Here is a 17,565-nt window from a genome sequence, read left to right as displayed (position 1 = left end):
AAATTTAATTAAAAAAAAAAAACCCAATGAAAAAAAAAGTTGAACATTTTGATTCAAAATTGAAATTCAATGATAAAATATTCTGATATACACTGATCTACTTCCATATAATCAACCCATCTCTACTGTTCAATGCATGCATTTGTTCCATCACCTGCTTGTTGGCCTTCAGAACCAGCCTGAGCGTTGCTATCTGCTCCCTCTTGGTGCTGAGCAGAGACTTGAGCTTAAGGATCTCCTCCATACACGTCTCCTTGTCCTTGTCCAGCATCGGCGCCAGTTCTCTGGCCGCCGCCCTCTGTCTGGACAGCTGCAGCGAGCGATCTACCGCCCTCTGCAGGTGCTTGATCTGGTCCTTGATGATGGCGTTCAGGTTGTAGATGTTCATGGGCTCCTTCCTCAGGTCTCCGCCCGCCTCCGAGGGGACCGGGGATGGCCCCGGGGAGCCATGAGGGTTTCGAGTGGGGCTGCCGTGATAGGCCGGTGAGTCTCTGGAACCACTGGTGGCGTCCCCGTGTCCTTCTTTAACCGGGGAGTCCAGTGGACTGCGTGTGTTTTCACAGGCGCAGGCGGCGGCGACCGCGGCCAACCGCCTCGCTAGCCGAGGTGTTAGCAAAGCGCGGTGTTCGTCGGAGCCCTTCAGGCTGCCGTTGCGCGTGACTCGGCTCTGGCGGTAATAATCCAGCATGACTCGGTTCGGCGTCTCGTTGTTGCACAGGCAGACGTGGTGGTAGAGCTGAGCCAGCTCCTCGCTGAAGGTCACCAGCTCGTCCTGCGCCGCGCTCAGCGTGCCTTGACTCTCCGTGGCCGTGTTGGTGGCGGCTCGCAGCTCTGCCTCCAGGCTCGCCACCCGCTCGCCTCGCTCGCGACAACTGCTCTCCAGCCGAGTCACCTGGAAGAACGTCGGACGAGTCACGAACACTCAGCTCAGATGGATGATGATAAACATTCCGCTGCCACGGAAGAGATTTCTTTCCTGGTTTATCTATGGCTTCAACTTCTTGTACTATTTCTTTCTCCTTGCACTTTATTTTCTTCCAACTGCGCTGTTGTAAAAGTGTGTTTCCCCTCTGGGGATGAATAAAGCCTTTCTATTCTATTCTATTCTAACTTTTCCGTCTCAGACTCGCTAAGAGTGGTAGCAAAACTATACCATACAAGCTAGTATTTTAGCTAATCTCAGCTTTCTACAATATTTTATATGTGATAACATTTGAATAATGGAATACTTTAAACAAGGCCACATCTCATTTGATTGATTGCCTGATCATGTTCATTGCTTTTGTCTATTTTGTGAGTGTGCGTTGACCGCCACCTTTTTTTTTTTTCATTTTAGAGCAACATTGTTTTTTTGCCATTCTGTGACACAGTTTGGCTTTATAGACACTCTAGATTAGAAAAATGACTAATTTTTAACATAATTTTTTATTAAAATATTGTATTTTCTTCTGCATTTAAATGATCAGTTTTATTTGATTTATTTTTATTTTTGATATTTCCTCATTAACTCTTAATTATTAACTTTATGCTTTTTGTTTGTTTGTCAAATAATGAGAATTAATTTTCATTAATAGCTTAATGAAATTATATTATCGTGGCAAACATTTTTTAAATAATAAATTAATGATTATGACTTAAAATAAGATAATAATAAAATTGTAAAATGATAACAATAAACATAATTATGTGGATATCTGGGTAATTATTTTGTTCTGGCTCTGCAAAATGTAATTTGTATATGTTTCTTTTCAAAACATTTTTTTTTAATTGTGTTTATTTATTTCTCAGGGAAAATGCAGTCAAAATAGTTACAATGCAAGTTTGTAGTTGATGCGATGAATAAAGAATTATAGCTTGTGCTAATTTTCTTTTTGCCGTTTTTTTTACTGTAAAAATATGTTAGTAATATCTGATTATTTATGTTTTGCACCTTTTTGCATTGAATTTGTTTAAGTGTAAAAACATAAATAAAACAACAAAAACTGCAGCAAGTAAAGCAAGTTTGATACTAATAGGATTTTTGGAAAATAAATCATTTGCGAAAGTTTCTTTATTCATTTATGAAATCAGGTCATGTCAGCTCCTTGGCAGAGGTATGCTATTGTTTTAGTAATTATATAATAATATAATATAATATGTGTTATAAATAATATATAATAATGTTTGATTGACGTCGCACCTGTTCACTCAGAGCGTCGTGGTGTCCGTCATCCTTCCCCTCCACGGCCTGGTTGTATTTCTCCTTCAGCGCCTTCAGCTCGGCCTTCAGGTCGATCACCTCCGTCACGGCCACCTTGTACTTGCACTCCAGGACCTCGAACCCGTGGACGTCCGGGTCACGGTGACCGTTGGCCATCGAACCGCCATCGGGTTTCTCGCTCTCCTGCGGGTCGTCCAGTTCCTTGTCCCCGTGGAGACGCCTCATGGCGCCGACCCGCTCGGTGAGCCGGTGCACTCGCTCGCTCTGCTCCGTCAGAGCGCCCTGGGTGTGCTGCAGCTGGGTTTGGGACTCCTGCAGGTTGAGGAGCAGCGACGCCTTCTCGCGCTCCACCTCGAGAAGAACAGGTCAACACGTTTAAAAACTCCTCGGACACATTTCGGTTCCACAAAATCTTCCCACCAATCAAGAATAGCTTGTGATGAAAACAAAACTGTAATCGGTTTGAACTCATTGAACTCAATCACACTAGTAAGTAAGTAAGTAATATTTATTTATATAGCGCTTTTCGAGACCAGGGTCACAAAGCGCTTAAACAATCAAAACAATACTCAAAAAAGTACATACTTTAAAGATCAAGATAATACTGAGAACAACACAGGAGTTCGAGAAATTCAAGGAAAAGCCTGAACAAATAGAAACGTCTTAAGATGTTTCTTAAAGGAGTCAGTAGATCCATCAAGCGCAAAGAGAGAGGAAGATCGTTCCAAAGCTTAGGAGCAACAGCCTGAAAACTGTGACACTAATAAAGATAAAGAGTGTGAACGACAATACAAAGAAAACAGCACTGACTTCATTCTCAGTACAGTGTATTCATCAGATATATATCTTGAATAGCCTCATCTGGTACAGAGAAGTTGATTATGGTGTAACTGAGTTCACAGATAAAAGCATAGCGCAAACTCAGAAGATCTTAATCTAATCATTAACAGGGCAAAATAAAAATGAAATTAAATACGTTATTAGATTCAATTTTAGAATGACTGTAGTCCGTGTAGTGGCATTATTGCCATCTAAGTGTACTTCTTAACGTTGTCTAAACGGACAAAGAAGAATAAAACCTACATTTAGTTTAACTTACTGCTATTGAGCATTTCTTAATCTAATCCTCTACCAGGACAACACAAATGTAATAACTTAATTAGATTTAGAATGATAATCTATGCCTGAACTTCCCAACATGGTCTGTCGGTGGCACAAGTTTTGTGAAAAGAAAAAAACCCCAAAGACACAAAGAGGAATGAAATAATGTGCTAGATTTAGCATAGCATGCTGCTAATTTAGCATATATTCGTCTAAACTACTAAGTTAGCAGGGATTCTTACAGGGCAAAGAAAACATATCATTAATTTATTAGATTTTAAAATGACTGCGCTTCCAAACCTGATCTGGGGTCGGCGCAAGTTTTGTGAAACGCAACGAGACGAATAAACTAACTTGCTATATGTAGCATAGCATACTGCTAATTTAGCATATGTTCGTCTTAACTACTTAGTTAGCAGAGATTCTTATAGGGCAAAAAACACAACATAAATCATATATTTATTTGATTTAAAATGACAAATAGGAATCATAAAAAAAGAAGAAGAAGAAACTAATGTGCTATAGTTAGCATATCTTAATACTAACCTAGCAGGGATTCTTACAGGGAAAAAAAAAATCATAACTATATTACATTTTAATATGACTGTGTTTCAATACTTGGTCTGGGGGTGTTTTGTATGTATTTTTAAATGGACAGAGATTACAAATGAATATGTTGATTAATTGAGGCAATAAAAAAACAAGATTTAAACTGTAGCCACCTGTTAGATGTACAGAACCATAAAGGCATCTTCTTATCATTTTAAGTAACCTGTTAAGATAATTGGACAGGGATATATATATGTAAAAATCAACTGCCATTTGTCCTGCCCACTTCCCTTCTTTATTCTCTCTCAGTTAACTCAAATCAGCTTTATTTTATTTTTTTACGAGTCCAAGATTCCTTCCCCTTTAGCTCTTGGCTTTGGGAGCGTGTGAAGAAAGGAGGCTGACATTTTGAAATAAAAATGTAGATTTCTCCAACTGTAACAAGATGAGCTCCCCCTCCTTTAAAAAATACATTTCACATATTAGGGGGTCTCGAAACCATTTATGTGCCGTAGAAATAGTTTCGTAGATCGGCGGACCACGTGACAAAAAAACCCCAAAACATGTTGTCAACACCAACCTGCAGCAGCTGCTGCTTGAGCTTCTGCATCTCGGACAGGTTGAGCTCACTGAACAGGTCCGGCACCTGGTGCAGACCTTCCCCCTTCCTCCCGGGACGATAGTCCCCGTTCATCTTCGCCAACATGGTCCCATTGTGCATGTGAGTGTTTCGGCGGTTGCTGTCCTCGTTGTTGCCGTTGGCAACGGGAAGAGTCGTGGTCCCGTTTGAGATGTTGCTTCCGTTGGTCTCCTCGGGAAACTTGAGGCCCTCGACGCCGGTGACGGTGAGAGCGATGTGGGCCCCGGCCCCGTAGACGCTGTCGCTCAGGCTGAGGTGGTGGGCCAGTTCTTTTCTCAGGTTGTTCTTCTGTTCGCGCTCGCTCTTCAGGGCGTCCAGGGCTTCCTCCAGTTGCACGGCAGAGATCTCCTTCAGTCTGAGAGCGTCCTCGAGTTGACTGTTGAGCAGGACGGTCTCCTCTTCGAACACCTTGATTTCGTGTTTCAAACCTTCATACTCCACCTGAGACAGAGAGAAAACAATATCATGAATTCATAGAAAAACAAGCTCCTCTGTTTCTCTACCAACCTGACTCTGTTTCAGAGTTGAGACCAGTTTCTGCAGCGTGATGTTCTCTTCCTCCAGCTCAGTGTAGTCCTGCAGAAGTCTGGTCTCACGGAACTTGTACTCCTTTATCTCCTCCCTCATCCTGTTCCTCTGCAGCTCCAACACCTCATTGCTCTGGAAATAGTAGATGGAAAAGCTAATTTTAAATAGTTTCCCAGGGGGCAACAAATGACCTGTATGTTTGTGACCTTGTGAGGTCACAAACATACAGGTTTAAAAATAGATCATGTAAATCATTATTCTGATTTTTCCCCTTGTTTGTCTTTCTCGCTGTTTCTTTAAAAAAGCTTCACATTTCACATTAACAATATTTTGAAGAATAAATGCTCTAAAAATGTTTAAACAGATAATAATAATAGAATACTTTAAGCTTACTTTTATCAAGTCAAGGCATAATTACATTTTTGGATATTCTGTTTTTTTCGGGCCTCCGGGTCACCTTGACCCATAGACAACACAAGGGTTAAATCCTTTCTGGTCATGAACCATTTGATATCCACTTTTATTTAGTTGTATTTCTTTTCCCCCTTGCAAACTTACCCCTGCAAGCGCTACTTAAGCTTTATGGTTCCAGTCCGTGGTGTCAGACCGGACTCATTACGATGCTAGAAGTCACGATTGTTCAGATAATTATTTCCTTTGTTTCTCCACGATTTTTTCATTCTTGTCAATTACCCTCCTTGCTCTGCACGACTTTTGTTTCTTCGTTTATCATTGTGTGTTTGTTTTTACTTTTCTGGTATTTAAACTTGTACTTACTTGTTTTGTGTTGAGACTATTTACCTGGTTTTGTGACAATTTTGTGACATACAGTCTTTTTATTTATTCTTCTATCCCAACTTTCTCTTGACTTAATGGCAACACAGAACATTTGTAGTATTTACAGTGACCTTCAGGACATTTTATTATCCAACCCTGCCATCAACTTTATTGACCTGATTTCACATTTTTGGAGTTTGCACAAATCGAATCAAATAGTTATACAAAGGTACTTTTTTTCAAATACATGAAAAAGTGAAACCAAGATTGTTCTGCATTAAAATTGATTGAAAAACATACTTTCCCACAATGTACAAGTGTTAAAAGATTAAATATAAAATTATGTAATGATATATTGGATATACTTATTACTAAGAAATCAAGAATCTTTCCAGTTCATAGCTACTTTAAGATTACACTAAAATACAATATACATGTTTTTCTCTTGTTATCGTCTCGTTGAATTGGGAATTTGCCTTAAATGACTGAAGAATTTGTCAAAACAAACAAGTTTAACAGGAGAAAGTGACAAATCCAACGTAAGAACTTCATTGGACTTCCTTGTGTTAATCAGGGTATAAACTTCCCAAAACTTAGTTTCTTAATTGAAATGTTTTTTGTTAATCCCAAAAATATTTTTGACAAAAATAGATATTCTTACTTTTTACCTTGCGTGAATATATACAAGAAATTGGAATAAGTTCTAGGATGTCCCTTTTTTAAAATGGTCTTCTCATACCATGTGATTTGATCAAGTTTTTCTCATGTTCTTAAAAAAGAAAAAGCAGTTATAGTACCTCATAAAGTGTAGATAGAATTGCAACACACAAGATTATGCAAAGTAATTAAAAAGTAACTGAGGTGGTTCATCCGCAGGGAGATGAAGCAGCAACTTCCCTGCAGCTCTGTGTCCATATGTTCTAGCTGCTGACTCAGCAGGATCGGTGGACAATATGGCCGCTGTGCATTTTGATCTCTGAGCCCACCTTGCGAGGCGACATGTGAAATTAAACTTAGACCACTACGTGTCACTTGACAATGACATCTAAACCCTTTGAGACTAACGGAACAAAACTTTGTCTTCTATGATGACAAAAATCGAAAGAACTGAATAAAAATAAACATGTCGGACAATAAGTTAGTCTTTTAAAACAGTTATCTCATACAAAACAGATTCATAAATGTATAAATATAGTATATCCAGACATTTGACCGGATTAAAGAAGTGATTAAAAAGAAATCTCATCAAATATGAGAGTTAGGATGTATTCTCTTATGGGATGTGATTTTAATCTAATTAAGTTTCCTAATGAAAGCCGGTGGATGAGAACACCAGGTCACCGACTCTCTCGCTGCTGCCACATGTGCCGAGCTCAGGACATTTTTACTTATTCTGCAGCTTAGCGTCGGATTTGCCCCCCACAATGGGGTCGTGGCCGTTGTGTCTGACCCTCACTCGAACTCCAACACCAGCCGTCACAAAAGCAGCAGCAGCAGGCCACAAAAGCGTGAACCAACACACACTTGTTTCAACAGATAATACCTTTTTAAAAGTTATATTTCATCGTTCATATACTATTCATTTTTTATGATTTAACTTTGATATTTTTCCCAAATAATTTAGTGATAGATCATATAAATTATTACCTAATCCTCATATAAAATACATTAAAATGATTTCTCAATCTTTCATTTATAATATAATATTATACAAGCATTTGTTAAAAGAAAAAAAAAAATGTTTTCACAGTGGCCTTTTAAAATGAAGACACTGTATCATGATTCAGTTTATTTTCTACAAATTAGTTTCATCAGGCATCAGAGTATTTAGAGATTGTGGCAATGGGATAATGAAGCTTTGTGAAACAGTGTCATATTTTGTAGAGGTCATTAGGTGGCACTCTTAGAATAAAAGTGATGTAAAGTTCCAATAGAATATATGTTCAAAGTCAAACTTAGATTATAGAGCAGATAGTGACATTTAGTCGGCTCTGGAAAAAAGTACACTACTTCATGAAGCTTCATCAACACATTAAATTAAATGTAACTTTTGACATGAACTATTTTTATTAAAATGCAAGGAGCTTCTACTGGCCAAAAACTACAGTAGCCACACTGACAATGTTGACATGAAGTGATGTTATTAATATTTCCTTTTTTTACATTTTATTTTGTCAAGTCCATTCCTGCTCCTCCCTTGTTTGCTGTTGTTGATTTGTTATTTCCTGGACTCTTTAGACCTTTTCTGGCTCTTAAGTCAGCACTTTGACTTTCTCGGTTTGGTGAATTTTGTGGTCATTGTAAGTAACATCTTTCGTGTTATCTAACCTTCATTAAATAACATTGCATTGTCATGACAGATATCTTGTTGTGCCCTCATGATACTGTTGTGTAGTGAAGCTCAGGGCTGTGTCCCCAATTGCACACTTCTGCACTTACACTTGAGTGCACATTTTTACACATTTTTTGAGTGCACAAGTGTGTCCCAATAAGCAGTGTGCAAAAATGTAGTGCGCAATGAGCACTCAATTGGCCAGAAAATTGAGTGTGGATCGATTGACACATTCCACCATCAACAGCCGCCATCTTAGTGACGTAGATGACACTAAACGGAAGCTATGTCTCAAGAAAACACTAATTTTACCACAAAATTACACAACAACAATAACACCAAAATGAAATACAACTTAATAACTTTTTTTGATTCGAGTCAAGTGTCAGCGATAGTGACTACTGGTTATAATCAGCGTTAAAATGTAGTAGAAGAAGAAGCTGTTGAGTCATGTGCGCGATTTGAGACATAGCCCAGTATCATGATACAGTATCTTTATTTAAAAAGAGCACTAGATTAAAAGTTTAAAAACAATATCAGGTTTCATTGAATTATTAGAGCCAAAGATTATAAAGCGTTCAGCATCATCTACGTCACTAAGATCGCGTCCGTTAAGGGTGGAAAATGCCCATCGATCCACACTCAATTTTCTGGCCATTTGAGTGCACCAATTGCATTTTAGCACACTGCACGAGTTGGGACACAGCCCGTGTCTTCACTACACATCACTATAGTTACGATCACTGACCTCGCGGAGCTCCTGCGCGAGGAGGTTCATCCTCTCGTTCTCAGCCTGGGTGTTGGACGCCACCGAGCGGCTGAGGGTCAGATCTCCCTGCAGCTCCAGGATGCGGCTCACGTAGTAGGCCTCTTTAGACGCCGACTCCTGCAGCAGCGTCTCCTCGTTGCTCTCCCCATCCTCCGCGACCTTACGCTGGTTGGTGTACGCCTGGCCAAACGCCTGCGCAGAAACACACAGAGGGACAATGTCTGAGAATTAAATAGTTGAAAATATAACTCGATCAACTTTTGACCCCCCGGGTATATATCCTAATAATGGAAGAGCTGCTGTCTGTCAATGAGGGATGAGGTTTCACTGGGATCAATAGACTAATTTTCCTGACAGAGGTTTTCACAGCTCTGAGCGCTGACTGGTCATGACTGAGAACAAACAGATCACAGCAGCACTGAGCAGGACTGTAAGACTGATATTGCACCATGTATGATGTCAAATAGTATGTATATATAGTATAGTTAGTATATATATAGTAAAAAAAAACCTGAACAAAAAAAATATTTTCCCAATATGTTTACACACAGAGAGCAGCAGAGAGATGAGTTAACTTCATAAATAAGTGTTAAGCGCTATTGCCTCACAGCAAGAAGGTTGCCAGTTCGCATCTAAATCAGGAAAGAGGCAACTAGTGACTCCGGTTTCCTCCCACAGTCTAAAAACATGGAGAGATACTTGGGAAAATTGTCTGTAGTTGTATGAGTGTGTGTGTGAATATTGTGTGTCTTTGTGTGTCCTGCAACAGACTGGTGTCCTGTCCAGGGTGTCCCTGCCTCTCGCCCGAAGAAGCTGGGATAAGCTCCAGCCCCCCCGCGACTCCCATAAGGGATTAAGCGGCACATAAAATGAAAGAATAATGAGATAAGAAGAACACAATTTTTTTTTTTTATTGAGACTTACATTCTTTCTTTAGTTCAAACATAAACGTTTGTTACTTGCTCTTCATCTTCTGAGCTAAAAGCAAACATATTTGGATTTATATTTGTTTGCTATAAATGGAAAATGTAACCACATGAACAGTATCATTTTGCTTGAATTGAAGTTTCGAAGAAGGGACTGAGGGGCCACATCATATACCGGTTTTGTTATGAGGGGCCGTCAAACCAAAAAGATGTGTTGGGGTAGAAAAAATGTGTAGACAATTATTAATTTTTAAGAAGAAAAAAACCCCATTTATAAAAGAGTTAGGAATTTAACAGATGACACTTTTATATGAACAGTAGTAGTAGTAGAAAATAAAATCCTTTGCCAGCTTTTAAATTATTTTCTTGACAATTTCATTGTTATAATGCGAGTTAAACCTGATATCAACACATATTAGTGTCACAACAACATCAGTTAATATATACTTTCCATCACAGATCTGTCTTCCCGGAATTACCACTTACATCATAAATACAATTCCTGAAAAACATCCTGAGGGAAAAGTCTAGTTTGGTCTCGATAAAAAATAATGGACCAAAATTACGTTTGTCCCATTAGACTCCACCATCACAACATTCATTAATGCCCATTATCCAGGAACATGTTCATGTCTTTTCTTTTTCTTTTTTTCAGTTCATTAGTCATTTTGTCATATTTATACCGTATATAGCTTCAATAAAATGACTGGAATTAATATTTATGAAAACAAACTTCATCGAAACTTATAATTACAGTATTGAAAATTGAAAATATGTGTGTGTCATGTTAATATTCCATGTTCAGTCTGTTTATCCACACAAATCTTTAGTTTTTGTTCCGCTAGGTTGTCCAATTGTTTCACTACCGTAGGTGTTCAAGGAAACTCCCTTCTAGGTGCTCCGTAACCATGTGTACAACCATCTTTAACTTTATCTGAAAGAATGTTTAATAACAAATATAATGCAGTTAAATCTTTAACCATTTCAAAAAAAAATTGGGAAGTTCTTCATTAAAAGACAGACGAGTTTTCAGTTTTCAAGAATTAGCTTCAGGTTTTGTGGAATTTTTACATTACTTGAGGGATCTTGTCATAAAACAACTAGAGTCACATATAAAATTTAAAGAAAATGTTGAGTATTTCACATTTTCTGACTGTGAGCAATTAAGTAAGTAAGTAAGTAATTACATTTTCTCTGGGGCCACATTATTTACAGTATGAGTGTTGATGGCTGTCAATCCATAAGAGCGAAAAGTTAAAATATGATAGGAAAACTTTAAAAAACACAGCAAGTAAGAATAGTAAATAAATAATTACTAACATAAAATGAATCTTAAATATTTATAAACCTTTTGTGTAAAAGAAACTGATACCTCTAAATATGTCAATATTTTCTTCATTTCACAAGGCCATGACTTAGGACACAGCATCCTAACGCACAGAAACCATACGTGACGGAAATTTTTCAATAGAACTGAGCGTGAATCGGAGATTAAAGATGCAGTAAATCTGCACACATATGTCGAAAAGTATGATGAACACGATGATGGCTAAAAGGAAAGTATCAGTGAATTCTGGTGAACAACAATTGCACTGTGTAACTTCTTTGATGCACAAACGCCTGGAGTTGAGGGTCCAGAAGACTTTCTATATCAACTGAAACAATATAAAAGACTTGGTAATGAAGTTTAATTCGGTTAAATCTGCCTTGTCTTGCCCCTTTAATTCCCTTTCACTTATTGCTTCCCCTCATTCTTCATTATCTCCCACTCTTGGAAGGCTCAGCTTGAGGCCAGTCCAGTGGTTATTATGAGAAACCGGGAACAAAACAGCTGATTAATTCTGAGCTCAGCTCGGCCGAATTAGCTCGTATTCATGCCGGAGACCGGAGGCTGCCAACGTCCAAGCAGGCCTTTTATTCCCAGACAGATTCAAACGTCTGACCCCGCAGACGCCTGCTGCTCTCGTGTACGCCGGGCGGGAGACTACATAAGGGGGATGGAGGCGAGAATAATGTGCAATAAACACACAAGCGTTGACTGTGATGGTGGGTTTCATTCAATGACGAGCGAGAAGATTCTCATATCAGCAAGTGATTCATCAGGAATGAACCGAAAGAGGCAGATGGCTTTGTGGGAAAAAAAGAGAAAAACACAAGTCGACTCGCTCCATCTGCCCACTTCTTCCTGTTAGCACAGTGAGACTCTTCAATAGAATGTTCAGGACCTTCTGGTTCAGTGGTACCGAAGCTGCTCCAGAACCAAAAATAGACCAACAATGTACCAACCATACTTGTTAGTATGATGGATGGAGCCTCAGTTTCTAGTCCACTTTTGTCTCTGTCCTCTAAAATATGGAGCTGGTGATCAAAAATCATCCATCCAACCTTCAATTTCTGAGGGCCTCCTGCGCCCCAGTGGATTAAAAGAGGGGCTCTCATAGATATTCATCCCTGAGGGCCTTGGGCGGAGAACTAGAAAAAAGGGGGGAGCAAATCTGTGTCGCACAAGCGCCTTAGGATTCTAATGAGGAGACAAGGGAGTGACTGAGTCTGTTTGGAAGCACAGCGGGTTCTATTTTTAAAAAGCCCATGAGCAAACTCTCCTTCGGCGATTAATTAATCTTGAATTATTTTTAGATGTTACAGGTTAATTACATTAGCAAGGTCTAGTTCAAACAACCCTGAGTCAACTCCAGCAATGTGTTGAAAACTAATTTATTTGAACATAAAGTTAACTAATGATTAGTAATCAACATTTATATGATTTCAAAAAAACATATTTAAAATATAGTAGTAATGCTTCAGCAGATTCAAACGGAAAAAACATATTGTAAATCCGGATAAAACAATTGAGAGCTATAAGGTCCGGTTGTCAGTTGTCAGGGTGAAAACAGTAATGGTTAAGACTTTTTTCAAGACAAAAGAACACAGCAATAATCTGCCATTTCAGTAGAAACCTAAGCTTGCAGGCAACACTAGGATCCTAGTGATGATTGTCATCATCTTTCTAAAATCATAGTTTTTTATCTTATTTTAATCAAAAATTAGACTTTTTAGAACAATCCAGAAACAACTCCAGAGGACCCATTTGCTCCCGATACTGACTTTTCATCTGGATGATGACATTTCTAACTGACAGAAAACAAACACGCTCAAAAAGACGCAGACATGAGTCACGTCCAGATGGTGGTTCCGAACAACATCGAGGATTTCAGCACCACGGACAGGGACGTTGAGGCCTGCTGCTGATGACTGTCACATCTGTCAGTGTGTGTGTGTGTGTGTGTGTGTGTGTGCGAGTGTGTGTGTGTGTGTGAGGGCGCTCTAAGAATCCTGCAACACATTTAGAGGCTAGTTCGTCAAAAAGATCGATTTCTGCTTATATTTCCTGCTTGATGAAGTACACAGGGACACGTATGAATACTGATGATCCTTCACAGGTCACTTTATGTTAAGTTAGAACAACTCGTGATTATGTTCAGGTATAAATGCAGAGACATGGGCGCGCCCCTGAATCGTCAATGAGGAAGATGCATCTTTTTTGTCCTCACTCAAGGACGTCCCCGTGTGCTCCTCGACTGCAGGGGAAAAGTGCCAAGTCAATGGATCTGTCATCTACAAAAGTGCACAAGCACATTTCTACAATAGAGGTGGACCTGAGTAATCTGAGCCAGGGAAGAGAAACGAGCAATTAAAAGAATCAAAAACAACACATTCCTAGGTTAGGCTTTAATCGTAAAATATGGCTTTTAATAGTCTCTAAAGTTCTAACATTAGTTTGATTAGATTAATTTCTCACTTAAAGCAGCAATACGTCGGATTGAAAACAAAGTTTCTGGCTCCCCCTAGTGTCTGAACTGTGTAACAATTATAAAACAACCTCCATTGACAGATTACAAATCTCTTGTTTGGTTGGTCGAGCAAAGTAAACACTGCCTCTGATTCAAATTAAGTGATCATGTGGTCAATGTTTCGAATTGCCCAGAAAAAGTTGCTGGTTGAAGTAAGTAAGTAAGTAAGCCAAAGCAGCATTAGAGTAATAGCTTGTTATTTCTACCGTGTTGTGACAAAATGAAACCAAACTTTACAAAAATGATGTCAAAATGTTACATTACATTACGTTATGTAGCATTTATTTGAATAGATCACGTGTGTCAAAAACTCATTGCATTTGGCCCACATGAGCTTGAAATTAAAGTTTCAGTCTTTCAGTCCTTTGGTGACATCTTTTGAAATTTAATTTTAATTTTTGGAATTATTTAGATAAAAAATCCTTTTAATGATAGAATTAAACAATGACAACATGTTATATTTAAAGATGTATTCACTAGTTAAGGAGTTCAATCTCTCTTTGTGTATAACCCTTGAAATTACTTCATTTATATATTTCACTAGTTCACAGTATACTAGTATTTTATATTGTTGGTGGCTAACTTTGGTTATAGAAGCCTGTTAAAACTGTCTTAAGCACAAAGGAAAAGGTTCATTTTGGTCTTCCCTTAGTCGAGGTCAACAAAAGATGAGAAAGTCTTTGTTCCTGATGTGCAAATACATAACACAGCCTGTCATCTTAATTCTCCCGCCTTGTGCACACACACGTTTCTTTAAAGGTCAGAATTTCTACCTGAAACGACCTAAACTCTCTTTATTTAAACTCCCAACAGAGGAAGACACTTCACGACCAGGAGGATTTTAAAATCAATGATGGCAGAATTTGAATCTAATTAGCTAAATCTTATTAAACTAAAGTTAAGGGACTGTGTAACTAATTGTTTTCATTTATAATAAGTGTGAAATAAGGCCTTCACGACGATAACATGACACGGAAAATGTGTTTCAATTGGACCAAATTCACGTCTGCAGCTTTGTCTCTAAAACAATGAGACCATTCAGTGGTTTAAAGCTGAAAAACATTGGTAAAAAAAAAAGATTTAATTGTGATTTCGTCTGCTCAAGATAAGAGTCGGGATTGTTTCTCAGACATTGTAAGTCTCGGATGCAGACAATTGATAGAAAGCTCTGAGTGGCACATTTATCTTTGTCAGTCACATCCTGGAATCTAATCTTGCTATTCTCCTGTCCTTTCGGTTTTAAGCCAAAATGTATGAAGTAAATCTTCCTTACAGTCGGAAATCCTCTTTTCCAAGGACACGATTTCGACAAAAACAGAGACATTGTCTTGTTCAGAACTGAACTTAAATCTCTGGGAGTAAAACCAGGGGCGTCCTCACAGTTTGACATACCCCAACACTTCTCTAGAAGGTCAGAGAGACACGGTAATATGACGGAATCACCTCGTATGCGAGGATCTCCTTGATGACAGAGCTACCCATCATAGTCTTGAGATAGATTACAAACACATCCCTTGAACCAAATTTTGACGACCGTTGTTCTTGTAGTCCACCAGTCTACTTCCTTCTTCCACTCCTAAACAATGTCCACAATGTTCCCAAATCCCTTGGTATGGGGTGACCTCACCTCCATTTCACACGTAACCACAATCACTGCTTAATCCAACAAGACAACAAGTAAGCAATTAAGGTCACCAAAGAGAACAATCTCTTCTCAGGCTGTGACTAGAAATCCTGAATAAACATATTCAACAGTATTTCTGCCAGAGAGCTTTGATGTAAAACCTTTCTACAATGGGGTCCAACTCTTGGCCCTTATCTCTGAGACCACCTCTTGAAATGGACTTCAGGGAACAACGTCAGAAAATAAAAAACCTTCAACTTACTTGTAGGTCTTACTTATGGTAGTAAGTTATTTTTTTCTGTTAACAATTGATATTTTTAACTAATTCTACACTCAATACTGTCTTTTAGACTACCTTAATATTTAATTATTACTGGGCTGTACGCCTCCTCTTATCATCCTTCCGTTTTTTGGCACTTTCCATGCCCTGCACCGTTGACTGCATACAATACATCAAAACATGCTGCTGGATCCAACTATTTTTCTCACCAGAATATAAATTATTCGTTACATAAGTCGCGAAGAACTGCAATACATTTCTCATAAGGAATGACTGTGACAAGGTCAAATAAGGTTTTCAAACATCTCCTGCTCTGGCACACGTTCACGTAGAAACACCATTCAAAGTTTAAAATGTAGATAAAAAATCGAATTATCAACATGGGATTTGAGTGTTTTGTATCTTTCATAGTTTTTTCATCATGGGGCAAAGCACACAGCTGACTTTTGCAGTCTAGTTGACTATTGAAGGTTGTTTTCATCTTGTAAATGGCTATAAAGTAAGTACTAGAGTTGTAGTTGTAGACAAGTCCGGTCATGTACTCTTTGAGCATGTACTTCAACTAAAGGTCTACAGTATACCTTGGTCTTTATTAGTTCTATCTTGGTTTCAACTGAGCCAGTCTTGACTACAAGTCTAGCAAGTACTATTTGTGTGGTTAATACAACTACATCAGCTTCACGACAACAGTTACATTCCAGGAGAAGCTTTTTAAATTCAACATTATTTTGGCCTTTTCGTTGCCATTATGCACAACATTCTGTATATTTTTAGTCTGCCTCAGAGGCCACTGTGAGCCGGTGGACCATGAAAACACATGGCCCACTCTTCAGGCAAAAAACGCAATGAATAAACATTCTAAAGTAGATATAACTACAGGCTGAGAGCTGCACTGACCACAGACCACAGCCTCGGAGCAGCGAACACTTTCTTAAAGCCTTTCAGGAGACTTTAGAAATAGTCACAATATACATTAAAATATATATTTTAAGCTAAAGTTAATCAATGAGGAAGTAGTTATCCATTGATGTCAAGTGAAGGACAGTAAGAACTCGAATGTGTGACTGATTGAAAAGTTGAAAATGTATGTACATTTATTCATATACTCGTTACTGTTAATACGGCGTTCTTTAGGTTTCTACGCTCCAGTACAGCTGAAGCGTCTGCAAAGTGATGTGAGACAGATTAAACGCTCTCATCTCCCCCGAGGATCAGGTCGAGGCAGACTCCAATTGAAAGGTCTTAGTTGCCTCTCTTAGCATTGATAGACTCTTTTTTAACTTGCACGGTGAAACTTTAAGCTGCCGAGTCATCGCCATTGGTTCTTAAGGAAAATATGACTGGAAATTTAAATGTCTTTTACTTTCCTCACCTAAATAATCAAAATTCAATTAGTTTGTTTCACTATGCATTAGTTTTGATTGTGACCATCTCATTTTGTGTCGGTGGTCAACAAATGGACTTCCAGTCCGAACAACTCAATCTTAAGACGTTTCTATTTGTTCAGGCTTTTCCTTGATTTTCTGGAACTCCTGTTGTGTTATCAGTTTTATCTTGATCTTTAAAGTATATACTTTATTGAATATTGTTTTGATTGTTTAAGCGCTTTGTGACCCTGGTCTGGAAAAGCGCTATACAAATAAAAATTACTTACTTACTTACTTACATTAAATGCATTTTTTCTGAATTATTGCTGGGTATAATTTAAGTTTTTTTGGCGGTTAGTCATGCTTAAAACAACCATTCATTCATAAATTCAATATCATTCATTAATTCCCAGATACATTGTGCAAGAGGAAAGGGGACACCCTGGACAACTCTGCAGCCAGTCGAAAACCCTGTTTTTTTTAAGATATGTTTCTTTCTTTTTAAAAGTTTTTTTTCATCAATTTGTTATCAAATTCTGGATTAAATATATGGAAGTATAGCATCAGAGTATTTTATTTTTTAACGTAGAACTTATTAAGATTTGAATGGCTTCCAAATTG

General features: G+C 38.4%; 1 protein-coding gene across 2 annotated transcripts in view; it reads right to left on the bottom strand.

The window, feature by feature from the left end:
• Window positions 1–17,565, bottom strand: part of bicd1a (BICD cargo adaptor 1a) — a 36,262-nt gene that overhangs the window by 7,789 nt on the left and 10,908 nt on the right. For both annotated transcript variants that reach the window (XM_087797225.1, XM_087797227.1), the window contains exons 2-6: window positions 8,876–9,088; window positions 4,998–5,150; window positions 4,431–4,931; window positions 2,180–2,551; window positions 155–892 (exon numbers count right to left, since the gene is read on the bottom strand). In XM_087797225.1, the coding sequence (XP_087653351.1) occupies window positions 155–892; window positions 2,180–2,551; window positions 4,431–4,931; window positions 4,998–5,150; window positions 8,876–9,088 (1,977 nt within the window). The remainder of the gene's footprint in view (window positions 1–154; window positions 893–2,179; window positions 2,552–4,430; window positions 4,932–4,997; window positions 5,151–8,875; window positions 9,089–17,565) is intronic.

This window comes from Callionymus lyra, chromosome 8 (assembly GCF_982586985.1).
Source record: "Callionymus lyra chromosome 8, fCalLyr1.hap1.1, whole genome shotgun sequence".
NCBI classification, from domain to species: Eukaryota; Metazoa; Chordata; class Actinopteri; order Syngnathiformes; family Callionymidae; genus Callionymus; species Callionymus lyra.
The sequence above is the reverse complement of the archived record's forward strand: the minus strand, read 5'-3'. Positions and strand labels throughout refer to the sequence as shown.